Genomic DNA, 27,580 nt, shown 5'->3' with positions numbered 1-27,580 from the left:
GATCTAGTCATATAGGAGGCCCAAAGAAAGACCTATCTGGACATGGAGTGACTCAAAGTGGGCCATCAGGGTGTCACTGTTGAGGAAAGTAGGAAGTGTCCCAACCAAATGAAGTTGAGTCAGAAAGAGGTGTGTCCCGGGAGGGCAAGACGGAGAGCCAGAGAAACGAGGATGAGCAAGGAACCTTGTAATGATCGAATCTAAAGAAATGATGAGAATGTGACATGAACTGTAACTTTTCCCTGAGGACTCCTTCCGACAGAAGAGCCCTGTGAATGAAGGAGAGGTATTTCATAGTTAAAAGTGAAACAGTGAGAAAGTAAAAATATTTTAAAGTACCTCCTGTGGATGGGAAAGAGAGGAGAGGTCGTGGGCTGGTTTCTCTGGAAACAGGCCATGAAACAGAGTTTCGGGTGTAAGATACTTAGTAGAGGTCCACACCTGTGTTGAATTGAATTGTGTCCCACAAAGAAAAAATATATGTTAAAGTCCTAACCCCTGGTACCTGCGAATGTGGCCTTGGACATGGAGCCTTTACCAATGTCACCAAGTTCAGATGAGGTCACGAGGCTGGGCCCTCATGCAATGTGACTGACGTCCTCATGAGGAGAGGAAGATGCTGTGTGAAGACAGAGACACATGGGGAGAACACAGTCCGACGACCGGACCCATGCAGCCACAGCCATGGGACATGGAGGCTCAATGGTCACCGCCAGAAGCAGGGAAGGATTTTACCCAAAGAGGGAGCGTGGCCCTGCTGGCAACCTTCACTTTGGACTTCCAGCTTCCAGAACTGTGAGAGAATAAATTTCTGCCGTGTTGAAGCACACCTGTGGAGACATGTAGAATCTGGAAGGAGAAGGGGAGGGAACGCGGCTGGGCAAGCAGAGGGAGAAGTCAGCCTCCTGGGAAGGACTCAGGAAGCCTGTCCAGCTTGGCCGGGAGCTGCCTCATCATTCCGTCACGGGATGTGAGCTACCCCACAGAGGCCATCGCCCCGGGAAGGTGGCTCTCCACAGAGGCAGACTGACGGAGTTGAGAGGAAAGCATAGATTTTCTTAATGATTTAAAAATAAGGGGCGCCTGGGTGGCTCAGTGGGTTAAGCCGCTGCCTTCGGCTCAGGTCATGATCTCAGGGTCCTGGGATCGAGTCCCGCATCGGGCTCTCTGCTCAGCAGGGAGCCTGCTTCCCTCTCTCTCTCTCTCTCTCTCTGCCTGCCTCTCCGTCTACTTGTGATTTCTCTCTGTCAAATAAATAAATAAATAAAATCTTTAAAATAAATAAATAAATAAATAAATAAATAAAAATAGAATGATAACAAAGCAGATAGACATGGAATAAAATGTTTTCATATACTAGGAGGGAAAAAAATGGTATTATGATTTGGTTCATCCAGCAAAGAAGAAATGGGTGAAAATAAATGTTACAGTAACAAACAAGATAGAAGCAAATGAAGGTAAGCATAACACAGTAGGGGCGCCTGGGTGGCTCAGTTGGTTAAGCATCTACCTTCAGCTCAGGTCATGATCCTGGGGTCCTGGGATCGAGCCCCACATCAGGTTCTCTGCTCGGCAGGGAGCCTGCTTCTCCCTTTCCCTCTGCCCCTCTTCTTGCTCCTGTGCTCGGTTTCTCTCTCTCTCTCAAATAAATACAATCTTTTAAAAAAATCATAACACAATAGATGTGAATTTGTTGGAATCCCCTTTCAAATGACAGTCTTAAATTGGCAAAAACAAAATGAAAACCTGATTTTAAGTTATTTGTAAGGAACACAGATAAAACAAAATGACAACAACTAAAACAGTTAAATGGACAAGGATATGCATTATTTGCAAATACCAAGTATATGCAGATAAAAGGAAAACAGAGGGACGCCTGGGTGGGTCCCTTGATTAAGCATCTGCCTTTGGCTCAGGTCATGATCCCAGGGTCCTGGGATTGAGTCCCACATTGGGCTCCCAGCTCAGCAAGGAGCCTGCTTCTCCCTTTGCCAGCTCCTTCTCCTGCTTGTGCTCTCTCTCTTTTGCTCTCTGGGAAATAAATAAAATAAAATCTTAAAAAATGGAAAACAGAAGTGGTGTATGTCAACCACAATGGAACCCAAAAGTAAAATTATTAAATTACAAGTAAAGAAAAGATACTTCTAAAAACAAAAGAATACATTTCGCAAGGACACTGTTAGACATACGTTATACACTGGCCAGCATTGTTACAGAAATTTTAAGGCAAAAACCAGAAAGAAATGTAGGAGAATATGATAGAATTCTAATCATATTATCATAAGCCAAGCAGGAATAAACACCCTTACCCACATGTCTTTAAAGTTCTAGTACTTGTATTTCTCTGGGAAAGAATCTTAGAATTTGAGCCAAACTTGGTAAGTACATTAACAGTTGAAGGACCATTGTTACAGTCCTTTCTATTAAAAGGCTAAAGCGTCATTCCAGTGGTGTGGGAAACGTACCTGCTTATTATCCTACTTATCAGCCTTGGATGTCCGCCGTCTTTGAAACATTTGCCAACCTGATGGGCAGATAATAGCATCTCAGTCATTTTAATTCCTGTTCCCTTACCACTAATGGGGCTTATCCTTTTCACAGGCTTATCGGTGAAGTATATTTCCAGTTCATGTCCTTTGCTTACTTTTATACTACGTGGTTTGTCTTGTTTCTTTAGAATCTTTTATAATCAATTTGTATCATCTCCTGTCGTTTGAGCTGCAAACTATTGTTCATTTTTTGGCTCTATGGCATCTTGTCATGTAGACATTTTTAATTTTTATAGGGTCAAATTTGCTCATTGTTCCTTTAGGGGTTATGGATTTACTGTCTTATTTAGTAGGACAGCCAGCCTGAAATTACATGTGTATTCCCCTGTATTTTCTTCTAATACCTTTCTGGCTCCATTTTTAGCATTAGGTCCTCTCTTTATTTCAGCTTCAACTGGCTGCATTGTATTATCCCTATAGGCAGCTCTGATGGGTTTTGGGAGCGGGGGTAGAGAGGTGAATAAGTAATAACCAGGAATTTCTGTTTTAACAGGAACTTGGGAAGGAAACCCGTTTCAACAATGAATAGGTCCCCCATCATGACTGACTACAGATGACTTGCCATTTCATTTACAAAGGTAAGGGAACACAATCTACGTTTGTAATTATTCCATTTGACTCACTGTTGAGCTCTTGCCCCTTTTATTTTATATTTATTTACAAATATTCTAAATTCTAGTTCATGACCTTTAACTTTGACATTATCAAATTTAAAACAGATGACAAGCAAATAGAAACATAGGAAATTTTGTGAATGTCAGCTTGCCTCGGGGGGCAAACCAGAACCCAGGAGATGTGGTTTCTGCTGTTGATTACTACGTGCGGTTCAGGTTTTGAACAGCGTTAGTGTTTTCCTTATTGTCAAATGTAGAGCGTTCACTGCAGAATCCTTGGAGAACATGGCAAAATATAAAAACGAAAACCCAAGACATTTATAACCTCATCATCCGCAGATCATCACCCGTTGTTCAGTGAATTTCTTTTCCTCCTGCCTTGCATACACATAGAGAAATGTATATAATTGTATATAATCTTTCTAAAACATGGTTCTCTCAGCTCCTGTAGTTATACATGATGCACCTTGACTGGTACGGGGATACAGCGATTCTAAGAACAAACAGTAATTACCACGGTGTCCCTTTCAAATGGCCGTTTGCAGTTTACTAGAACATTCCCTGGCGTCTCGTTTGCCTCCCCTGCACAGTCCTGGTGATAGGTCCACAGGACCCTAGTGCAACATCAGCCTAGGAAACACAATTCAGGCAACATTTCCTGGTGTCCCTTTATCATTATTAGCATTATTGTCTGTTTTGTGCTGCTTCAGGGGAATTGTTTTTTAAAGAATGGTAGTTTGCTTGTTTCTCTCCTCCTCTTCCCTGGTGCCCATTCAGGGATGCCCTACGGAGTAAACAAACAAAAGAGAGAGAGAGACCATCTCATCCTATGTCCTGCATTCCTGCCAGTGAGCCGCCCCCTCACGAAGGTGGTTTTTCCAGGCACCCTTCAGAGTTGCTGTTGAAGTTTTTTGGTTTTCGAAGCTTCCAAGTCTTAAAGTAAAAGCCTGACACGGCATTCATTAGGGAAATCTCCATTCTGTTGCATCTATGCCACAGTTGGTTAAAGAAAAGCCAACGCTTACTATCCTTGGCACCTACTAAGTTGGAGACATAAGCATACCCTAGTAGAGAGATGGGCTAGAGCTTCATAGCTCTAGCTATGTATCTAGCTCTTGTATCTCGAGATACAAAGAACCAAAGAAACATGACAAAGATGTCTGTCCTTACCATGAATCATACAAAGGCAAAATAAAATTGTATTTTTGCCCAGAGTGGGCCAAGTGTTTTCTGTGATTTTAAATGAAAACACTTGTGGCTGATAGAGATCTAAAGTAGGTGTATTTTACCCAGTAGACATTATTATAAGATTCTCTGGCAGCTGTTTTAGACTTGCTGTTAGAAATGTAAGAACACAGAGTATAGTTTTATTTATAAAAGAAAAGCAGGAAGCGTCCTGTGTGCCCACTAATAAGTACCAAAATGTGATGCATTTTCATGATAGAATTATTTAGATGTTAGACATTTTTTCTAATTAATATTTAGTGATGCAGAAAAATGTTTATGACAAAGTGGAAAGGGCAAGTACAAGTTTGCATATAATGGCTGATCCCAGTTTTGTTAAAAAATAAAACACACATTTGAAAAAGATCAAATGGTAGAATAGCCACATATTAACAATTACTCTTTGTGGGTAGCTGGATTTGTTTTACTTAGGGAAGAAAAATTTTTTTTTAATTTAAACATTACTTTTAAATTTTAAAGTGACTGAAAAATAATGAACAGTCATACATTTGATTAAAAAGGGAGGGAAGGGGGCGCCTGGGTGGCTCAGTGGCTTAAACCTCTACCTGTGGCTCAGGTCGTGATCTCAGGGTCCTGGGATCGAGCCCTGCATTGGGCTCTCTACTCAGCGGAGAGCCTGCTTCCTCCTCTCTCTCTCTCTCTCTCTGCCTGCCTCTCTGCCTACTTGTGATCTCTGTCTGTCAAATAAATAAATAAAATCTTAAAAAAAAAAAAAGCGTGGGAGGGAGGAAGGAAAGAAGGAAGATTAAGGAGCGTTAAGAGGAAATAGGGGCAGGGAAGTGCCAAATAAGTTGTAGTTTAAAATAGGACCATCAGGCTAAGCATCAGATAGAAGTTGACCTTTGAGCCAAGACCTAAAGGAGATAAGGAGGTGTCTGGCTGGGGAGGATTGTTTAGGCAGTGGGAATAGCTCAGGCAGAATGCCTTAATTTAGCTGCATTCTGGTGTCTTTGAGAAACAGCGGAGTGTCTGAAGCAGAGGCAAGGGGGCGAGCTCAGAGGTGCTGAGGTCAGAGGAGGAATAGGAAGAGGATTGGAAAATCATGCCGGGCCACGTCAACCACTGTAAGACTTTGGCTTTGACTTTGGGTGTCAAGGGAAACCACTGTGGGGTCTTAAGGGCAAAGTGGCATGATCTGATTAGGTTTAATGATAGATCACTCTAGCAGAGAGTAGATTATCAGAGGGCAAGGGTGTCATCAAGCCCGTTGGGAGGCCATGAAGGATATCTCACACATAACAAGATGGTGGCCCTGCCCAGGAACGCACAGCAGGAGTGGTGACAGGTGACTGGATTCTGGACATCTTTCAATGGCTGTGCTGACCTGTTGACTATGGTGTACGAGAAGGAAGACTCGGGGCACCTGGATGGCTCAGATGATTAAGCATCTGCCTTCAGTTCAGGTCATGATTTCCGGGTCCTGGGATCAAACTCCATGTTGGGCTCCCATCTTGGCAGGGAGTCTGCTTCTCCCTCTCCCTCTGCCTCTCCTCCTGCTTGTGCTCTCTCTCTCTCTGTCTCTCTCTAAAATGAATGAATAAAATCTTAAACAAACAAAAAACAGAGAGAGAGAGAGAGAAAGAAGACTCTGGTATTTGGGAACTGAGAAGCAAGACGTTGGAGATGCCATTAAGTGAGATGGGGAAGGTCCAAGTGAAGGAAGTTTGGGGAAGAATGTCAGGAATAGGGTTTTAGATTTGCAAAATTTGAGGTGTCTGTTATGTCAGCTCTCCAAGTGAAGATACCAAGAAGACCATTGGTTATGCAAGTCTGGAGCTCAGAAGAGAGATCTGGGTGGTAATTGGGAATTCCAGAGAGGGTATGGATAGAGACGAGAACCAAGAAGTCAGTCTTAGACACTCCAACATTAGGAGGAACCATCTGAAGAGACTGTGAAGTGATCAAGGAGGTACAGGGAGGGTGTGGGTAAGAAACAAGGGACTCTGGGGCTCTAGAAGCCAAGTGAAGGAAATCAGTCAGGGAAGGGGGAGTGATCATCTTTATCAATAATCTGATAGGTCAGGCTCAATAAGGGTATAGAATTAGCCACTGGATTTGGCAACACGGAAGTCATTGGTGATTTTGAGGGGGTAGGTTTTCAGGGTAGCGGTGAGAGCAAACCGCCGATTAAAGAGCATTAAAGAGAGAATATGTGAAGTGGAATCAGGGCTTGAGAGGAGCAACATCTTTTTCAAGGAGTTTTGCCACAAGGAGGAATAAGGAAATGAGGGGGAAGTGGAATCAATAAAAGGTGGAAGAATTTTTTAAGGGGGAAGAAACGGCGGAACCCTGATGGGAATGAAGTAGAGTGAAAGATTGAAGCTGACACGAGAAAAGTGAGATCTGTAGGAGTGATGCCCTTAGATGCGTGACAGACTCTGCGCAGTTCAGACAAGCTTTCATGCTTTAGGGTTAACTTCTGCTATGTTCGTTGCCAGTATTTCCACCTGTTGCTTGCCTTTTAATTTGTTCACAATCTAGTTTGACATCTAGAAGTTGAGAATTGTGAGTAGGCAAATCAATTACGTTTTTTTATTTCTTTGATAACTTTTATGGTTATCCAGATCTTGGCCTATTCAGGGATCTGTTATCAGATAAATACCTATATTCTTTTTTTAAAGATTTATTTAGTTTGCAGAGAGAAAGAGAGTGAGCAGGGAGGGGGCAGAGGGAGAGGGAGAGAGAGAATCCTCAAGCAGACTCCACACCAAGCACAGAGCCCGACACAGGGCTCAAGCCCAGGACCCTGAAATCGTGACCTAAGCTGAAATGAAGAGTCAGGTACTTAACCAACTGAGCCACCCAGGCACCCCATTTACCTAGATACTCTTAAAGTAATGGTGTAATTGGAGCTTTTGCAGAGGCACAATCAGGTTTGGTTTTTCATACTGAACCTGTTATTACTAGACCCTTCAGATTTTATAATTCCACTAATACAGTAATCAAACCTCACCAAAATATGAAGAAACTAGAAGATCAGTTATTTTTAAAATATATTAAGCAGATAAAGTGTGGGAAGCTATAGCAGGTAGAACCTGTCTGTACCATAATGGACAGATTATAACTCAGCTAGGTATATGGACACAAATGGAAATGTTAATTTAGCTAAGAGAATGCTTTGATGGGCAGGGAGTAATGGGTCTGGTGAGGTTTCCATGTTCCATTCTTTAATTTTCTTCGATGGCTTTTAGTCCTGTCAAGCTCATGGCAGTCATTGAGTTCCAGCGCAGGGAAATGGCTGGCAAATTCTTTTTTTTATTTTTAAAGATCACATGTGTTCACAGTGGGAGTGGGGCAGAGGGAGAGGGAGAGAGAGAATCTTAAGCAGACTCTGTGACCAGCTCCAAGCCCAGCGTGGGGCTTGTTCTCAGGAGCCCGAGGTTCATGACCTGAGCCAAGGTCAAGAGTCAGATGCTTAACTAGTTGAGCCACCCAGGCACACCAAAATGGCTAGCAAATTCTTAGATTTACACACACTATAACTATTAAAATCCCAAGATTTAAAATGTTTTTCTGCAACCCAAGTGTTCATCAGTAGATGAATGGATAAGGTAGATGTGGTATACATGTAAGCACGCGCGCGCACACACACACACACACACACACACATGCACTCTTACTTGGCCGTAAGAAAGGATGAGATGTTGCCATTTGCGACACCACGGCTGGACCTAGAGGGCATTATGCAAAGTGAAATAAGTCAGTCAGAGAAAGACAAGCTCCGAATGACTTCCCCCTCTATGGAGAATAAAAAACAGATGAATAAAGAAAAGCAGAAGCCGACCCATGAATGCAGAGAAGAAGCTGCTGGTTGCCAGAGGGGAAGGGCTGGGGGTGTGGTGGGTAAAGTGGGTGAAGGGGAGCGGGAGACACGGGCTTCCGGTGACGGGGTAAGTCCCGGTGTAGAGGGCACAGCATGAGGAATAAAGTCAGCGGTGCTGGGACAGTGTGTTTTTTTTTTAAGATTTTATTTATTTATTTGACAGAGAGAGATCACAAGTAGGCAGAGAGGCAGGCAGAGAGAGAGAGAGAGGAGGAAGCAGGCTCCCTGCTGAGCAGAGAGCCCGATGTGGGACTCGATCCCAGGACCCTGAGATCATGACCTTAGCCGAAGGCAGCGGCTTAACCCACTGAGCCACCCAGGCTCCCTGGGACAGTGTTCTTTGGTGACAGCTGGTAGCGGCACTGGCAGTGAACACAGCAGAACCTACAGACTTGTCAAATCACAGTGCTGCACACCTGAAACTAATGTAACATTGTGTCGATGATACTTCAGTTAAAAAAATTCTCTTCTTAAAGAAGTTGAAACAAAATAACATGTGCTTCAAAGTCTTACAAGAAACTCAGAAGTTACCTGTCCTCGGTGTAATGAACGTGCACCTTAAGATGATACCCTTGGGGCACCTGAGTGCTCAGTCAGTTGAGCCTCTAACTCTTGGTTTCCACTCAGGTCATGATCTTGGGGTTATGGGACTGAGCCTCACATGAGGCTCCACCAGAGCCTGCTTGAGAGTCTGCCTTTCCCTGTGCTCCTTTTGCTTGTGCTCTCTCGCTTTCTCTCTCAAAAAAAAAAAAAAAAAAAAAATTAAAGACCCTTAAAGGTCATGGTTCCCTGATTATGTAGTTATCCTTGTTTGCAGTATATGTAACTGGCTTTAAAAATTCAGGTGAATTCATAGTCAAGTGCAAAAACCTTAGCATTAAGAGGGGAAAGGAACGTGTCTGAAAATCTGATACATCCCAACGGGAAAAAAATATTTGCTGTAAAACACTGGAAGAAATCACAAAGGTAATCAATAGTGTTGAGTATGAAAAATGTAGAACTATTCTGTGTCATCTTTATGAATGACAGCAGCGTGGAAAACATGAATAAGGTGGTTGCAGGCTGATTAGTTACCTCGAGACATAAAAATCAGTAAGAAAAGCACTAGTAATAGTAACGTAATAGGTAAAACTCAGTAACTAAAACACGAAGAGCCCTATAGATAAATGGAAATAGTAATAGAAAACTCAGAAGAAACAGGAGCTCAAAAAAGATATGCCGGCCATGTTAGTTATCACCAGTAATTTTTAGAAGTGCACATTAGTACCAAGAGATACTTTCATTCACTTATGAAATTAGCAAAGATGATTAAAATAATACGGCTAAACATGTAATGAAATGAGCTTCCAGCCACTGATAATAGTATGAATGGGTGTATTCTTGGAAAGAAAATTGTTTCTTGGAAAGAATATGTTTTTCTAATGACCTTATAATTCTAGAAATCTAAGAAAATGTTGACACTAGACAAAAAAAGAAGCACAAAATAATAACTGTTGTATCATTTGTAGAAGCAAATCCCTTGGGCCACCTCCCCATCCTTTAATATTAGCATTATTTTTTAAAATTTAAATCAATTAGCCAACATAGTATACATCATTAGTTTCAGAAGTAGTGTTCAGTACTAACATTAGCATTATTAACTGACTTATTAATACATAGTTGTGTTCACACAATGGTTTCTCTTGCAACTAGAAAAAAAAATCAGTATTCTTAACAATGAGATGCTGATAATCAGGTGGTAGAAGGCACATTATATCAATGTTCATTGAAAACTGCAGGGTCGAGATGGGATCCTAATACTTTTAGTAGAGTAGTGCATGGAACAAAAGGTGGAAATAAATTTGCCCAAATGTGAAGCGTGGAGTTACCCAAGGACAGTAGAATTGAGTACTTCTTTTGTTATGATTTATATTTTTTGGTACTTTCCAAATGCTAAAGGAAGCATCTTTAATTAGAAGAAAGTTCGTTGTTGATTTTTTTTTTAAAGACTTTATAGGAAGAAACTTGTACCCATGATGTGGGCTGAGGCTTCCATCCCGCCTTTGTGAGAGCACATGGGGCCAGTACAGTGTACAACCAAAATGACTTAGAGGTAAAGATTTCTTTCAGAAAGATTGAGGGACACAGATTTTTTTTTTTTTTTTTTTGGATTCTGAGAAATCTCTTCATTTCTTGGAAACAGCAGCAAAAGACAGAAAAACATAATGAACCAAGCTGGATTCTCCAGTTAACAATATTCTTAGCCAGTGGTAGTGCAGGGTAGAGTTGGAAATTCACAGGGGTCCATTTTGCTCTTACAGATGTCGTCTGCTGCTGAAAATGGAGATGCCGCACCCGGAAAACAGAATGAAGAAAAAACTTATAAAAAAGTGAGTGACAGTTTTGTTTTCTTTCTTCCGCTCAGAGAGAGGGAACACTTTCATTGCCTGGAATGTTAATCTCTCCTAGGCCTTCTCTCCCTGTAAAGCGTTGCATGTAAGTTACTGCCTTAGTTTCTTGTTGCTCTCCAAAATTACTACACTTTCCATGGTTCCGATGACACAGATGCAGCATCCTGTAGTCCCGAGGCTGACACGGGTCTTGGGCTGGGATTCGGATGTCTACAGGGCTGCGGTCATTCCTGGAGGTTCTAGGAGAGAGTGTTTCCTTGCCTTCTCCAGCTTCCCCAGACTACCTGCATTGCCTGTCTCAGGATTCCCTTCCAGTTCCAAAGCCTGCAGAGACCAGCTGAATCTTTTTCAGGCTGTATGGCTCTGATGCTTTGAAGGATGCCTGTGATAACCTGGAGCCCTTCTAGATAATCCAGAAGCATCCCTTAGTTTTTAAAATCAGCTGGTTAGCAACCTTGATTTCTTTGGCAGCTTGAACTCCGCCTCGCCATATAACATTTTGTGGCTTGTAATGATTAGGACAGGGACACCTTTGCGGGGGAGGGGGCACGTTTCTGCTTATTGTAGTTACTGTGCTATAAAAAATTGACAGGAGGGAGTTATTCGAAAACTCTTCTTATTCCTAAGAAGAAGGCCCTTATGTGGATAGTGTGTTCTGTCCGGTGTGTGAATCATTTTTTCTAAGATTTTATTTTTTGGAGAGAGAGGGAGAGAGCTCACGCAGGGGGAGGGGCATCAGCAGAGGGAGAAGCAGGCTCCGTACTGAGCGGGGAGTCCCGTGTGGGGCTTGATCCAAGACCCTGGGATCGTGACCTGAACTGAAGGCAGATGCTTAATGAACTTAGCCACCCAGGCATACCCCCGTACAAGAATCTTCTCATAGACTTGCTACTTCCCTCCAAAATTTTACACATTTTTCCCTTTTTATTTTGAAAAAAAAAAAAATGGAACGTGAAATTCTGTCCCATCCCTTTCTAAGCCTCTCACATTCTGTATCTTATTTATTTATTTGACAGAGAGAGAGAGAGAGATCACAAGGAGGCAGCGAGGCAGGCAGAGGCGGGGGGGAAGCAGGCTCCCCACTGAGCAGAGAGCCTGATGCAGGGCTTGATCCCAGGACCCTGGGACCATGATCTGAGCCAAAGGCAGAGGCTTTAACCCACTGAGCCACCCAGGCACCCCTCAGATTCTGTATCTTAAGCCCATTGCACAAAAATCCCCTACGAGCCTTTCCCCAGGGTATCTTACCTTGTCGCTCTTTGACTTTGGTAACTTACTCGCTCCTGGCAAGGAGGCGTATGTGCAGACGCATTACAGGGGCGTCTGCCTTCTCAGGCACCCCTGCTCCTGCTTTTAAATGGACTGTGCATTTATTTCTAAAAGTCCTTGCCCTCCTTCCGTCTTGGGAGTAGGAGGTTTGTGTATCGAAGGGTGGTTCTCTATCTTAACTTTCCCGTTTGCATTTTACTCCTTCGTGGATAGCAAGACCTGTTGGTCCAGTTTACGTCAAATTAACTACATTTTCTATTATGAGAGAGTCCTTAAATTAGTCACAGATAAAGAGAATTCTCACATTTAATGAATTTTGATTTAAGGGCACCAGGACCATTCTTGTGGGTCAGACACAGTGGAGAAGTAGGACTGAGTATTATCAGTGGTGGGCTTGTACCTGGTCAAACTAATGTTTCCAGCAAAAGGCGGTTTTGCTTCCTGTCTCCTTGTCTCAACCAGCATGGTGCCCGAGTTGACCATGTGTAGCTTCATATTTTTGACCCATGACCTTCGTGAAGATATGAGGTTTGTGCTGGGCCAATATGCAAATGACAGACAACCGGGAAGGTAACTAATAGACTAGCCAAGTGTCCTCGAGGCCACCTTGGATTTCATAAAGAATTGTCCCTTATGCAAATACTTGAAGTTACGTTGCTTTCCCAGTCCAGGAGGCCTGACGAGGGATATACCTTTTTCATGAGGAGCTTTGATGACTCATTGGGTTTTTGCCTCTGACTGAAGGGAGTCCTTGTGGATGACCTCCTGACCTTGTGTACTGGACAGGGGAAGGGTATCAAAGGAGTTTATATGAACTTACAGTTGAGTGGGAGGGACAAGACATGAAAACAACTTTAGAACCCCGTAGTCTGTAATAAAGGGTTCAAAGGAGGAGAGATCACTGTGGGTTAGAGTTAACAAGGAGGCTTGGGCTTCCTCTGCCGAGCCCCAGTTTCTCTGGACCATTGCCAGCCGCACTCAGCATCACGAGGGCCGGGATTTCCACACATTTGTAGGGAACACTCAGGGTTCCCCGGGACAGCGCGCTCCTCTGAGTCTTGATTATCTGCGCGTGATTGCGGAAGCTGGCTACTTTCTGTTCTTTCCGCTGACCGTTTCCCTAATCCACGATCCGTTCTCAATAGCCGAAGGAGAATCGCTAAAATCAGTGGGCGAGGCTCCTGTCTTGAGCTCACAGCCGAAATAAGAACTTCGACTTGACCTGCTTCCAGCAAGCCTGGTGCCCGTGAAGGCGGGCGCTGAGGGCCGCGTGGCTGTGTTTACAAAGTGTACTATTTCTATCCTTAGCTCATTTATGGAGTGTCTCCCAACAGGGTTGTCAACGCAAATGCCTGCAGAGGCCTCGCAGGGGACAGGAGGGGACGACCCCAGGGAAAGGGGTCAGCAGGAGAGTACGTCTTTCTTAAATGGGCCGGTGGCCCTCGGCACCATCCAGTAGAGCCAAGCATGAGTGCTCGCCCAGACTGTCTAGTTTCACAGTCTGAGAAACTAGAATGTGCACTCTGATGAGGCATCTCCCGAGGTTTAAAGGTTGGCAACTGGTTCAGACTTTTTCAGACGTACACTCTGGGTAAAGCAGCACACGGCCCATCACGTCTGACCTTCCCACGAGGGCCAGTCTGCAGCCTCGCCACTGTTGGAGGAAAGGCATGAGGTAGGAAGAGCGAAAGATGCCAAAGCAAGGCACGTGGGACCTGGTCCCTGCCCTCTATGACCATAGGGTTGGTTTAAGGTAAAAAAGACCCACATGAAAAAATTACAGAATGACTCAAATTGGTATTAAGTGCCAAAGCAAGTGGCATTTCGCATAATCCGCTAGCAAGTGCTGACGAGCCCAAAGCTCATTACAGTCTTCTGGGGAAAAGGCCTTTTCTTGAACTCGTTCATTAGCCAGAGGATTTTGCTGGGATACGAATTTTATGGATGCCTCGTTGCTTTCTGGCTCGGCGGAAAATCCCACTCCTTCGGGGACTGCGCATTGATTGGTTTCGGGGGTCGGGAATCTGATGACACAGGCACAGAGTCCAGACTGAGCGCGCTTTGTTGGAGGAAGTGGAGAGCCTGGTCTGGAAAAGGCTAAGAGTTGGTGTTTAGGGGAAGTACAGGAGATTTGGGGGGTGTGGGCTGGCTCTAAGGGACAGGCAGCCTTGAGGGCTAGTTTGAGGGGCGTGGGTTTTATGCTCTCGGCCAGCGCTGTGGGGTAGAACTTTCTGCAGTGATGGACATGTCCTATCACCTGCCCTAATACATTAGGAACATGCCTGCCTGTGGCTCTTGAGCTTTGGAATCTGTGTCTGGTTTGTCTGAGGAATGAATTTTTAATTTTAGTTAAATTTCAAGGTGGATAAGCACATGCGGCCAATGGCTGCCATGTTGGACAGGCAGTTCCAGGCTGTAAAGAACCACAACGTTGGTTGGGAGATTAGTGATGTGGAGAAATAATAGTAAAAATCACAATGAAGGCTGACCCGAAAGTTTCCAGAGTAACTACGACTCTGGAAATGTACGACTACTGATAGAGCTACAGAAATTTGAGCAAGACCTTTTTTAAAAAATTTTTTTTATAAGGTGAGAAATTTCAAAGGTCACAGAAGGCAGGCCATCACTTCACCTTAAGAATGTCCTAAGCTCAGGAAAAATACTGATGCTGGAGATCGGAGGTTTCTCTGTTTTGTATGTAAAGAAATTGCCCACCCCTCCCCCACTCTTCCAAAACAAAGAGATGTCAGAGTGATTCACTGACTTATCCCAGGTCACCTTGCGGTTCTCTGTCAGGGAGATGATTGAAATCTCTGGCCACGGGATGTCCCAGTTGTGGGACTTGTTCATTAGCATTGGTCATAGTTTCCCCATCGACTGGGCATGGACTGACCCGGGCATTTGTTACTGCCGCCATTTGCATTTCTTCCTCTCTTAAAGTTCCACTCAAGGTGGGCATTCCAGGCCTCTTGCCCTCCCTCTTCCACTTCTCCTTCCATCCTGGGCCTGCCCACTGGAGCACCCCCACCCCGTGGAGATTCGGTTTGATGACCGCATCACGCTGCCTTGGATAGAGAGGCTGCCTGCCATTGGCCCCAACACCCCAACCATCAGTCTCTCTACCTGATTTCCACATGACCAGCACACTTGATGGCAGCCCTCAGAATGGCAGACTAGGATCCAGTGTCTTTGACCAAGGTTCCCTAGTTTTTTCCTGAGTTCATTTAATTTTAGTGTCCCAGCCAGTTTCCCTATCAGTGGAAGTAGACAGTGATGGGGTAAGAGGGAATAATGCCAGCCCCCGACCACATTACAAGGAAAGATGACTTTTATGACTTTGTAAACACAAGTATGGTAATGACTCAGAGATACTTTGATCTAAGAAGAAGCATTTATTTAAATACAAACTCTTTTATGAAATATGTCTGGGAACACACACAAACACCAGTAACATTGGCTGCCTCCAGGGAGAATTGGGTGGTGCAAATCTTGAATTGGGAAACACTTGTCTGTATATACCGTATTTATGTCTAATCTTGAACCATGTGAATGTCTCACCTATTCAGAAATTGAATAGGTAACATTTTAAGATAGGAGTGGGAGCTGACCTGTGTCCCCTCCCCTGACTGCTTGCGCTCTCCTTCAGTCCAGAGAGCTGTCACTTCCATAAAACAAGATCATTTCTTTGTGCCCTGGTAGAGCTCCATGCTGTAATCGAGAAGGTTTTCCTGTGCACTGAGCAGCAATTCTCATCTGTAGCAACCGCAGTGGTCTCTAGGAAGAGTGATTCTTTGGCTCTGCCATTGTTCTTCCTAGTCACCTTAATCCCAAACACCCTAACCCCGTGGTTTTCGACCAGTGCCACTTTTGCCCCCCAGGGACCATCTGGTGATGTTGGAGACATTTCTGACTGTCACAGTTGGAGGTCTGGTGCTGCCAGCATCTAGGAGGTGGAGCCCAGCCATCCTGTAAGACACAGGACAGCGCCCGCAACAGAGAAAGACTGAAATGTTCCAGCAGGGCTGGAACATCTGGCCCAAACCAAACTAGCCTTTTTTTTTTTTAAATATATATATTTTTTTAAATTTTTATTTTTTATAAACATATAATATATTTTTATCCCCAGGGGTACAGGTCTCTGAATCGCCCGGTTAACACACTTCACAGCACTCACCATAGCACATACCCTCCCCAATGTCCATAACCCCACCCCCCTTCTCCCAACCCCCCTCCCCCCAGCAACCCTCAGTTTGTTGAGATTTTGTGAGATTAAGAGTCACTTATGGTTTCCAAACTATCCTTTTAAGAAGAGGGTGGATGTGAGTCTCATTCTTCGAGATCTTGGTTGTATAACCTTAGGCATCCTCTCTAATTGATCTGAATCTCCATTTTTCTCATTGCTGAAATGTCAAGAATACATACCCTGACTGCCTCCCTGTGCAGCAGGGAGGATTGGACACATCCTGGAAAAAGTAGAATACCAGCGTGTGTGTGAAATCACTCTCCTTAGCAAAAGCGAGATCCCTTGGCCTCAGATTTCCAGTCAGATTACGTCTGTTAGTACTGAGCAAGGCAGGCACGTGTGACTGTCTCCCCCGGGGCTGGACTCATGAGGAACTGGGTCAGCTGGCATCCTGGTTGCTGGCTCATGAGGAGTTGGGTCGGTTGGCCTCCTGGTGCTGCCTCCAGCCTGGCCCGAGCATGGGAGAGCAGAGCGTGGGTCCTGGGACAGGACTCTGTGGCCTTACATATAGCAGGGGTTCAGAATAAGAGAAGGATGAGCTCCTGATGGTGGGCTGCCATTATGTTTTTTAAGTTCAGCAGCAAGCAGATGAGCTACATCATTTTCAGAGAAGGGGCATTTTTTCAGTTTGGAAAAACTGAAATCCCATCAGGTTGGAAGCTTGTAGCATCATCTACCATTACTGTCCACCTGCCTGCACAAATCTTCCCTCCAAACCCTTAGCTTCTGTCTGCCGTGGCCTGTGATTCTGTGTTTTTCCTCACCAAGTCTGAAAGCAAGTGATTACCGATCTGCCTCCATGACTTCCAGCCCATACGTTTCAGGTCACTAAGCAGAAACAGGCGGCAGCTTCTAATAGGAGAAGACAAACCATCCTACCAAGGTGTTCCCTTACCAGGTTCATTTCTAAGTGACCTATTTTGACCTTCACATTGGAGGGAATGTCTTTGTGGTAAGCCACCCAGGTTTGCTACATATCTGCATTCTGATTCACTGTGGCATTTCCATTTTTTTTGGTCCCTGTTTCCAATAAACATTGAATTGGTGTCCCCAGAACACCCCAAAACACCCTGCTGCATAGTTTTCTTCAGGGCAACAGCGACTCCATTGTTGTGGTTGGTGTTCATGGCTGGTGGCTAGTCTGGGGTGTTCAGTGTTTCTGTAGCCCGCTGGGCCGTCTGAGCTGGAGCTCCTGCTCTCGAGGTACAATGTAGCTTTGGATTTCAGATTAAAAGGCTTAATATACCCAGGCGATCTCCATGCCTCCCTGCACAGCTTGGGGGTTCTGATCTGGCCAGCAGGTCTCTTGTCCCAAGGCCCATGGGTTGTCCTTTTTTTTTTTTTTTTTAAAGATTTTATTTGTAAGTAATCTCTACACCCAACAGTGGTCTCGAACTCACATCCCTGAGATCAAGAGTCACATGCTTTCCTACCTGAGCCAGCAGGGCGCCCCTCACTTTTGCATTTTAATTGCCACCACCACCCCATTTCCCTTGCCTGGACACTTAACAGAGATTTTTGAAGGTGTCTCTTAGAACTTGCTTGAGAACACAGAAATGAGGCTTTCTAGAATTCTTGATTGTGGGTTCCAAAAAGAAGACCAGGAATATCAGTTAGGTTCTGATCTTCTGTCTAGTTCACAAGCACTAATAGGATGTACGCCATAAGCTTATTCATAATTTTTGCTGTTTTAAGAAGTTAGAATCATTGGTTGCTTGGAGAATCTTACATTTCGAATTCCATTGAGTTTATTCTAGCCAGAAACCTAATTCAGCAACGAAAGGCATAGTTATTATCAATCAGAAGCAATTTTAAAAGCTTTGTTAATAAGAAGAGCAACATTTTTCAAGGGCTTAGCATATGCCAGACCTCTGTCTGAGCACTTAAGAATTAATTAACTCACTTCATCTTCTGACAACCTGTTGCTAATTTATAGATGAAAAACTGAGGCACAGAGAAGTTCAGTGACCTGCTGTAGGCCCCCAAGTAAGTAGAAGTAGGCTGGAATGTGAACCCCGACTTCCTCTCTCCAGGATGTGTCAGACCCAAACCACTGCAGTGTTCTCCAAAGCTTGTTCTGCCTGTGACATAAAATGGAACAGTTCTCAGTTACCCGCTATAATGCGGGGGCTCGTGATACAGATGAAGCCTTTGGAATGGGTGGCTGCATCATTTTCAGATGTGTTTTCCCCGATTCAGTGGTTCCAAAGCCCCCTTGCCTTGTCTGAAGTGTGTTTCTCCTCTGAATATAGAATCTGAACTGTAGCCTCAAAAGAACTTTTTCTGGAAAGTACATATGAATTTTGAAATAAAAAAAAAAACAATCTGATCCCTGCCTGGGGCACTGTGTGGAAACAAAACAAAACGACAAAGTAATGATTCCAAAAAACCAGTCTTGAGCCCAGAACTCAAAGTTGGGATCCAGTTTGGAGAGGGCGATAGATTCGAAGTAGTCCTATCAGAAGAACACGTTTCAGACCTGACTGTTGTGCAGATGGTCACAGAAGCGGCAATAACTCAGTAATAATCTGCTCAGTAGCACGAAAGATCTGATCAAGAAAGCACTGGGTTGGAGGGTGAATCCTTGGAAAGTTATTTTCCTGGACGGGAGTCAAGTTTCCCCAGATGGTACACCTGTATTTTCTGGCAAGTTCGCTGTGTGCGGATCCTGTGTCTGTGGCTTCTATTAGACCTCAGAAGGCAGGGAAGACAGTGCAGCCCTCGGCAGAGACGCTGTCCCTGAGACGTTCAGCCTGTCAGGAGAGAGGCAGGAGAAGGTGGTTGTGGTCTCTGAGGACTGTAACATTAAGATTCTTGCTCCTTCTTTATCTTTTTCTGCCTAATCCACAATACGCACGTATATCCAGACACCCGGAGACACCAATCAGGTTCAGTGAAAAGGAACATTTTTAACTATTCACAAGGCCTAACTGTGCTTTTTTTTTTCCCCTCAATGAACAGAGCGTCACCTGTTCTTGTTTCTATGGGAATGCCTTTTACTCATCCAACATGCGCTGCTCTCTATGGCACATGCTCGATCGGGGAGCACTGGGTTGCTGAGCACCGCGCTGACGTACAGTCTGTCCGGGTGACGTCTGATTCCCCTGAGCTACTTTTTCATACTGTGACTTTGTTATTTTTTAAGGATGGTGGTTAGTGCCTGGGAGAGAAGACATACATCTGACAATCTGTCCATGCATTCATTCATTTATTCAGCTGACAAATACTTACTCAGCTTGGCACCGTGCTGGACCTTGGGGGTAAGACAGAAGCCAACACAGACAGAGTCCCTACCCTAATAATGCTTTCACTGTTGTGGCTGAGACAAGCCAGAAGACGTAAACATAATAAAATAATTACTAACGTTTGAAGTGCTATGAGATAAATCCACCCATATATGGTAAATGAATTATGGCAGGGGAAGCAAGGATACCCAGTGGGGAAGTGACAGCGTCTGCGGGGTCCGGTGCTGGGGGAACTGGACAGTGGCATGCAAAAGAATGAAACCAGACCACTGGCTTACACCATACACAGGAATTAACTTAAAATGAATTGCACACTTAAATTAAAGTAAGGCTGCAGGCCATAAAACCCCTCGAATAAAATACAGACAGTAAGCTCCTTGACATTGGTCTGGGTGATAATTTTTTGAACCTGACTCCAAAAGGAAGGGCAGCATAAGCAAAAATAAACAGATGGAACTATGCCAAACTAGAAGCTAGCTTCTGCACAGTGGAGGAGACCATCAACGAAGTGAGAAGACTCTCTACTGAATGGAGGAAGGTATTTACTAGTATACAGCCAATAAGGGGTTAATATAAAAAATATGTAAAGAACCCGTACAACTCAGTAAGAGTAAAACCGAACAGTATGATTTCAGAATAGGCACAGGATCTGAATATTTTTCCGAAGAAGGAATACGATGGCCAAGAAGATGAAAAAATGTCTAGTGTCAGTCATCGTCAGGAAAACGCAGTTCGGATCCACACCTCACACCAGCTGGAACGGCTCTCACGGAAAAGAGAAGAAATCACTGTTGTTGGTGAGGATGTGGAGAAAAGGGAGCCCTCTTGCCCTTACCTTCTTGGTGGGAATGTAAGTTGGTGCAGCCACTGTGGAAAACAGTATGCAAATTGTTTAAAAAATTGAAAAATAGAACTACCGTATGATCTAGCTCCTGGGTATTTACCTGAAGAAAGCAAAAATACTTATTCAAGAAGGTATAGGTACTCCCGTGTTTTTGCCGTGATATTTACAGTAGCCAAGATATGGAAACAACCTAAGTGTCCATTGGTAGATGAATGGATAAAAAAAGATGTGTCACACACACACACAATGGAATACTACTCATCCATAAAAAAGAATGAAATCCTGCCATTTGTGACAACATGGATGGACCTCAAGGATATTATGCTAAGTGCAATAAGTCAGACAAAAACAAATAGTGTATGATTTCACTTATACATGGAATCTAAAAACAGACATAAAACAGACCTCATAGACTGGTGGTTGACAAAGGGGAGAGGTGTAGGGTGTAGTCAAAGTGGGTGAAGGAGAATTGAGAAGACAGACTTGCAGTGATAAGTCACAGGGATGTAATGTACAGCGTGGTGATTATGACTATATTTTTTCTGCATGTAACATATATCTATTACAAACTACATTGTACTGCATACTTGAAAGTTGCTAAGAGTACATCTTGACAGTCACCATCAAGAGGAAAAAAAGTTTGGAAGTGTATGGTGACTGATGGTAGACATACTGTGGTCACTTTGCAATTATACACAAATAACAAGTCATTATGTCATCATCTGAAACAAATATAGCGTTGTATGTCAATTCTACTTCAAATTAAAAATGCTGTGAAGAGGGGCACCTGGGTGGCTCAGTGGGTTAAGCCTCTGCCTTCGGCTCAGGTCATGATCCCAGGGTCCTGGGATCGAGCCCCACATCGGGCTTTCTGCTCTGCAGGGAGCCTGCTTCCTCCTCTCTCTCTGCCTGCCTCTCTGCCTACTTGTGATCTCTGTCAGATAAATAAAGAAAAAATCTAAAAAAAAAAAAAAATGCTATGAAGAAAATATGCAAGGGCAGGGGAGCTCCCTTTTAGATAAAGTATTTCGGGGAGCCTTTTAAAGGAGGTGATACGGAGCGGGGATCACAAGTGGTGAGAAGGAGCCGGCCAACAGAAGAGTAGACCTAAGAATGTTCTTAGCAGAGAAAACAGCATTTGCCAAGTCCTGAAAGCAGGAAGGAGCTTTGTGGTTCGAGGAATTGAAGGAGAGGCCAGTGTGATAGAGGGTCCTGGAGTAAGAGCAGTGGCTCTCCACGGAGCCCCATCCTATGTCCCAGGGAACGTAAGACAGGGCTGTCACAGCTTAGGGGGGGTGTAGGAGCGAGTGCTATTGGCCTGTAGTGGATTAGAGCCCAGGAATGCACAGGCCAGGCCCCCGCAACAGGCCAGGCCCCCACAACAAAGAACTCTCTGGCCCCCACGTGTTCCGTGCTAAACCGAGAAGTCCTGAGTCAGAGGAACCGGTGGTGGCCTGAGCTACGAAGGGTATATGGGCCAGACCAGCTATGTTTGCGGCCGGGAGTGAAGGCCCGACCAGAATGTTGGGTGATCGCCAGAACCCCACTCCAGCGCCTGCGTGGATGTTGTGGCCATCTGTCAAGGTGGCGGAGAGGAGTGGTAGGAGAAGAGGTTTGGGAAGGAACATCAGGTCTTCTGGTTTGGAGAGGTCGGTTTGGAGATATTTGAGCCGTTGAAGGGGAGACTCTGGTGGGTGGTGAGGACGGCGGATTTGGAACTCAGGGGAGGGGGCAGGGTTCCACTCCTATCTGCTGAGCTGCAGGTTGCCAGGGATTGGTGAGGCGGGTGGAGGAGAAGCCCCAGGACTGGAAAACAGTCACGTTTTGACACAACGTCCCAAGAGCCTCCCTCATGGGGTTCCATGCCTAAAATAAACAAAGCTGGCCAGTTCTTCCCCTTACAGTCTTCTACGAGCCTTCCGCTAGTACAGAAAAAGTCTGTACTCCACAGCACGACACGCGAGTCCGTAAAGCGTATGTCCCCCATGGGCTTGTCTTGTCCCATCTCCTGATCTCCTGCCATGCAGCTCACACTCAACCCCAGCCACATGGAATGTGTCCATCCCTGTTCCTCTCTGCCCACGCCGATCCCTCTAGAAGGTCCTCATTCCGGAAACCGCTCTGTCATTGCACTTCCCCACGCTCCTAGGCACCGTTGGTGACACCTTCCCAGGCCCCCCCCCCTCCTCACCCTGCCCTTGACCTCTGTTATATCATGGGTGACTTTGTTTTGTAATAATTGTTTGCAGCTATAACTTGCCCGCTGCACCTCGAGTAACTAGAGAGCAGGGGCCTTCCCCATCCACTTGACATCCGTAGGGTCCCACACCGGGCCTGGCACAAAACGTTCAAGAGATGTATCACTTTTTTCTTCTTAATTCTAAAATTGTCATAGACGTCCCAGAGAGAGATGTTCTTGAGCCCACCGTTGCGGATCTGCAGTTAGAGGTGAGGTGGTGCTGGAAGGAAGAGGGACCAGAGGACAGAGGGGGAGGGCAGAAGGGGCCGGACTTTGTGCTTTGGCCCATCGGACCGGAGAAAGAACACTTGGAAAGAGCGCAGTTCAGTTCTTTTGGCTTTTTCTGTTTCACAGATGTAGCAATTATCTGTATTGTGGGTACCGTGTGGCTCTTTGAAAGTTGGCTGTTAATTTTTTTTGCATCCTTAAGCCCCTTGGTCAGTAGTCTGCAGACTGTTACAGTCAGCCCCTCGGGAAAGAGCTTCAGCAGGAATTTTATTTTATTTTGTTATTTTTTCAGTGTTCCAAGATTCATTGTTGTTTTTTTAATTAATTTATTTATTTTCAGCATAACAGTATTCATTATTTTTTCACCACACCCAGTGCTCCATGCAATCCGTGCCCTCTATAATACCCACCACCTGGTACCCCAACCTCCCACCCCCCACCCCTTCAAACCCCTCAGATTGTTTTTCAGAGCCCATAGTCTCTCATGGTTCACCTCCCCTTCCAATTTCCCCCAACTCCCTTCTCCTCTCTATCTCCCCTTGTCCTCCATGCTATTTGTTATGCTCCATAAATAAGCGAAACCATATGATAATTGACTCTCTCTGCTTGACTTATTTCACTCAGCATAATCTCTTCCAGTCCCGTCCATGTTGCTACAAAAGTTGGGTATTCACCCTTTCTGATGGAGGCATAGTACTCCATAGTGTATATGGACCACATCTTCCTTATCCATTCGTCTGTTGAAGGGCATCTTGGTTCTTTCCATAGTTTGGCGACCGTTTATGCACCACACTCAGCAGGAATTTTAAAAGGCAGTCTCTTCCCGACTTCTATCACTTAAAGGCTTCTAGATGTTTCCCCAGTTAAAGGCTGCTCCTAGGTGAGTGCCTGTTACTGCCAGGGAGAAGCAGGATTTGGGAGCAGTTGGCAGCCCATTTCTCTAACAAACTAGCATCCTGAACATCTTTTTCTGTGTACCAGGAAAGACACGGGACCGATGACTTTTCAGGTTTGCTGTTTCCCAGGGAATGGGAGGGAGGGGTGGCCTAGCCGTTTTCAGAGCAGCTACAGCCTCCACGAAATAGACCGAAGGCAGACAGTGGTGATGAGAGGCCGGTACTCACGCTCTTTCTCTCATCCCTCACTAAGGCTGGGCTGAGAAGGGGGAGCCTGGCCGAGGTGCTCAGCCTCCTGCAGGACAGGTCACGTCTGCGCATGGCCATCCCACAGTATGGATTTAATCGTAAATCTGACGATGGGTGAGAAGGGGCTCGGACGATGGTAGTCACCTGTGCACATATTAAGTCGGTACCATTGTTGCTAGATCCCTGGTCACCCCCGGTGGAACTTAAGCCCCATGAGAGCAACCAGAGGGAACTCAGTTCTTAGCAAAGGAACAGATTTTATTTCACCTTCTCTATAACGTGACATGGCTCACATTCGGAATTCCAAATGGCCCGGGGCCCTGTTCTCTGTGGACGTTGGGCATTGAGGTGGTGGTTCTTTTGAAAGAGCCGTGGAATTCCGTGGCAAAAGGAAACCTAACTTTTGTTCATTAAAGACACCTTTCAAAAAGAAAAAGAAAGAAAGAAAAGGTGTCCTATGTCCAGAAAAGAAAACTGTTTTCTTTGCTTTCCATCATATTAAATAAAAATTAAAAGGCCTGTACTGTAGCTTTCCCGTCTCTCAGTGTCTGATTTAGTTTTAGGAAACTGATTTAGGCTTCAGCATTCCCTTTCTCTTCATCTTTCTTTGCCTTGACGTGTTCTGGCTGCTCTTCCCAGGCCAGGGGAATTCTCCTGGGGGAAATGAAATGTTCTCTCGGAGGACATAGGGTGCAGCAGAGTGGGGCAAGCTCGTGTCACCAAAGACAGCAGGACGGGGAAGATGGGGGTGGGCAGGGCATGGCCAACTTGCCTGTGTCTTAAAGAAACTCATGGAAAAAACCAAAGCAGTATGAACAGCAGCATAGTTATCCCCCAAGACTTTTTTTTATTTTTAACTTAATTATGATAAACTCAGAGACAAATCTGTTCCATCACCCTGTCCCCTAATGTTCGAGGGAACATTTTATTTGGATATAACTGTAACAGTGTAAATTTGGGGTGTCTTAAAGTGGTAAATACAAAAGGGATTTTTGAAGCAGTGAAGTTCCAATTGCAGACAGAATCAGAGGATGTCGTCTGTGATTCTGCTCAGAGGATTTGGTGAACAAAATCCTGTTTTCCAAGGAAGTATTCCCTGTAATACAAACATTAAGCTCCTATTTCCTTCTGGAACTTGGGGTACGCCAGGTTGACCTGCTTTGATGCTGATCTCCACACTTTGTCTTCTTACATTTATTGTTAAGCACGTTTTGTTAGCCTATTGGATCCTTCCACTGACACATAATACTGATGATTTTTTCATTTGGATTTTTTCAGATTATAGAAGCCCTGCATACTTTTAGATGCGTTTACCAGTGGGTGGGAAGAAGCTATCTAGTATGATAGAGATCTTGATTGATCTAGCCAGGGAATAGGGTGTCATGCCAGGAGGCCGGTGGCTACACAGAGCAGTAGTAGATGTGACATATCAGTGGGGCACCCCTTGGCGCTCACTGTCTCTTGGTGCACGAGGCCAAGTCTGGCTGAATCTGGGGTAATAGGCCACAACCTTGTACCCATAAGGGCTCGATCCTCATGAAGGGAGAATTTAAAGTGACAGTCTCCTCTTGAATAGGAAAGTTATAACCATCCATGCCCTTCCTGCTCATGGACCCAAGCTCACCCTCCCCAAGGTCACCTGGACTGGAGATCACTGGGCACCTAGGGGCCCGGGTCAGCATCTTTGGCCCCAGAATGTCTGTTTGGTCACATGTTCTCACTCAGAGAAACCTGGGTACCTACACATGTTAGGCAACACAGCTATAGCCCTGAATACACGGGATTGGCCCGTGACCTCACACAATCATGTGGTACAGGGTCTGGACATTTTAGCACTGTTACTGAATTACTTTTCAAAAAGTTATCTCAGTTTCCACTGCCTTCAGCTGATTTAGGAAAGTGCCTGTTTTCCCAGGTTCAGACACTGAACACTCTTCAATTTAAAAATCTCTGTTAGGGACACCTGGGTGGCTCAGTTGGTTGCATGACTGCCTTTGGCTCAGGTTGTGATCCTGGAGTCCCGGGATCGAGTCCCGCATCGGGCTCCCAGCTCCACGGGGAGTCTGCTTCTCCGTCTGACCTTCTCCTTGCTCATGCTCTCTCTCACTGTCTCTCTCTTAAATAAATAAATAAAATCTTTCTTAAAATAAATAAATAAATAAATAAAATGAAAATCTCTGTTAGCTAGCTAGATGAAAGTGCCTTAATTTGCAGTGATTTTTATCCTTGGTAAGTCTATTTTTTTTCCCCAATAATTTTTATTCATTAGGTACCTTTCTTTGGGAGTTAACTTCTATTTATAAGAGCTACTTGCATATTAAGGGGTCGCATTTTTATTGCAAATGTTTTTCTGGTTTTAAATTAGTTTTTAAATTTTGCTTACTCTTTTTTTGACTCAAGCTTTTATGAAATCAGATTTATAAATATTTCTCTAAAGACTTTTGTCTTCACCCTCATTTTTAAATTTTATGCTATGAATGCTTTGTTTTAGTTATAATATTCATGGGGTCCCTGGGTGGCTCAGGCAGTTAAGCGTCTGCCTTCGGCTCAGGTCACGATCTCAGGGTCCTGGGATCAAGCCCTGCATCAGGCTCCTTGCTCAGTGGGGAGTCTCCTTAGCCCTCTCTCTCTGTGTGTGTCAAATAAATAAAATATTTTTTAAAAATTGTAATCTTCGTAATATTAAGACTTCCCAAAGAATTCTTAATTTTCGGAACATTCCCAATGATATGTTCACATCGATTCCTCTAATTAAGTTTTGGGATTATAAGATCATTGCTTTTATAAGGTTGCTGTTGTGACCTTTGTTGAAATTGGTTTAAATTAATGAATTTAGGGACGCCTGGGTGGCTCAGTTGGTTAAGCAGCTTCCTTCGGCTCAGGTCATGATCCCAGGGTCCTGGGATCGAGTCCCACATCGGGCTCCTTGCTCGGCAGGGAGCCTGCTTCTCCCTCTGCCTCTGCCTGCCTCTCTGTCTGCCTGTGCTCGCTCGCGCTCTCTCCCTCTGTCTCTGAAAAATAAATAAAATCTTTTAAAAAATAAATAAATTAATTAATTAATTAATTAATTAATTTAGAGAGAAGTAGCATCCTTAAGTCTTAAGTCTTCCCTTCCCAAAGTTAAATGTCTGTATTTTTATTGTCTTTTATGCTCCTCAGTAAATTATCTTCTTCCAAGACTCTGTACCTCCTTTTTGTTAAGTATATTCTTAAGTAATTTATGTGGCATTTTCTTTTGGTTCTTATTGTTGTGGGGTTTTGTTTTGTTTTGTTTTGTTTTCTCTTACAAAAGGGATTTTTTTTCTCCATTACCTTTTTTTAGCTGGGAATGTGTAAGTTCTTGATTTGTGTGTCTCATCTTTTAAACTGTCCCCCTAGGTCCATGTTTGATCCTAGGGTATGATAAGTAGCAATCATATTGTTTCTAAATTGTAACTTTTCTCCTTCTAACCAATATTTTGTACTTAGTTCTCCTGCCTTATTTTGTTAGTGTGATCTTCCATTATAGTATCAAAGAATCTCCGTGGTAAAGGACAACCTTGGCTCGTTCATGATTTTAAAAGACAAATGGCTCTTGTGTCCCGGGCCTGCATTCTGTGGCCCACGTGGTCATTAAAAGGTATTTAAATAAAAATTCCTTGGCCACAGACATCTGGGAAGTGTCATTCTCTTGTTCCCCAGAGTAAAATGCTGTCCTTTAGCTCAAGAACTGTTTTCCATACTAAGAAATCTTCTTTCTAACTCTG

General features: G+C 44.4%; 1 protein-coding gene across 5 annotated transcripts in view; it reads left to right on the top strand.

Moving 5' to 3' along the window:
• The window catches only part of PIP5K1B (phosphatidylinositol-4-phosphate 5-kinase type 1 beta), a 290,962-nt gene that overhangs the window by 109,931 nt on the left and 153,451 nt on the right, over positions 1 to 27,580 (top strand). For 4 of the 5 annotated variants that reach the window (XM_032306741.1, XM_032306742.1, XM_032306743.1 and 1 more), the window contains 2 exons: positions 3,043 to 3,127; positions 10,532 to 10,600. In XM_032306741.1, the coding sequence (XP_032162632.1) occupies positions 10,532 to 10,600 (69 nt within the window). In that variant the 5' untranslated portion in view covers positions 3,043 to 3,127. Of the gene's footprint in view, positions 1 to 3,042; positions 3,128 to 10,531; positions 10,601 to 22,519; positions 22,671 to 27,580 lie in introns of those variants that run through there. The other variant, XM_032306740.1, reaches the window with a different exon arrangement.

The sequence above is a fragment of the Mustela erminea genome, chromosome 12 (assembly GCF_009829155.1).
Source record: "Mustela erminea isolate mMusErm1 chromosome 12, mMusErm1.Pri, whole genome shotgun sequence".
In the NCBI taxonomy this organism is placed as follows: Eukaryota; Metazoa; Chordata; class Mammalia; order Carnivora; family Mustelidae; genus Mustela; species Mustela erminea.
Note: the sequence above shows the minus strand (reverse complement) of the source record. Positions and strands in the feature narration are given on the sequence as shown.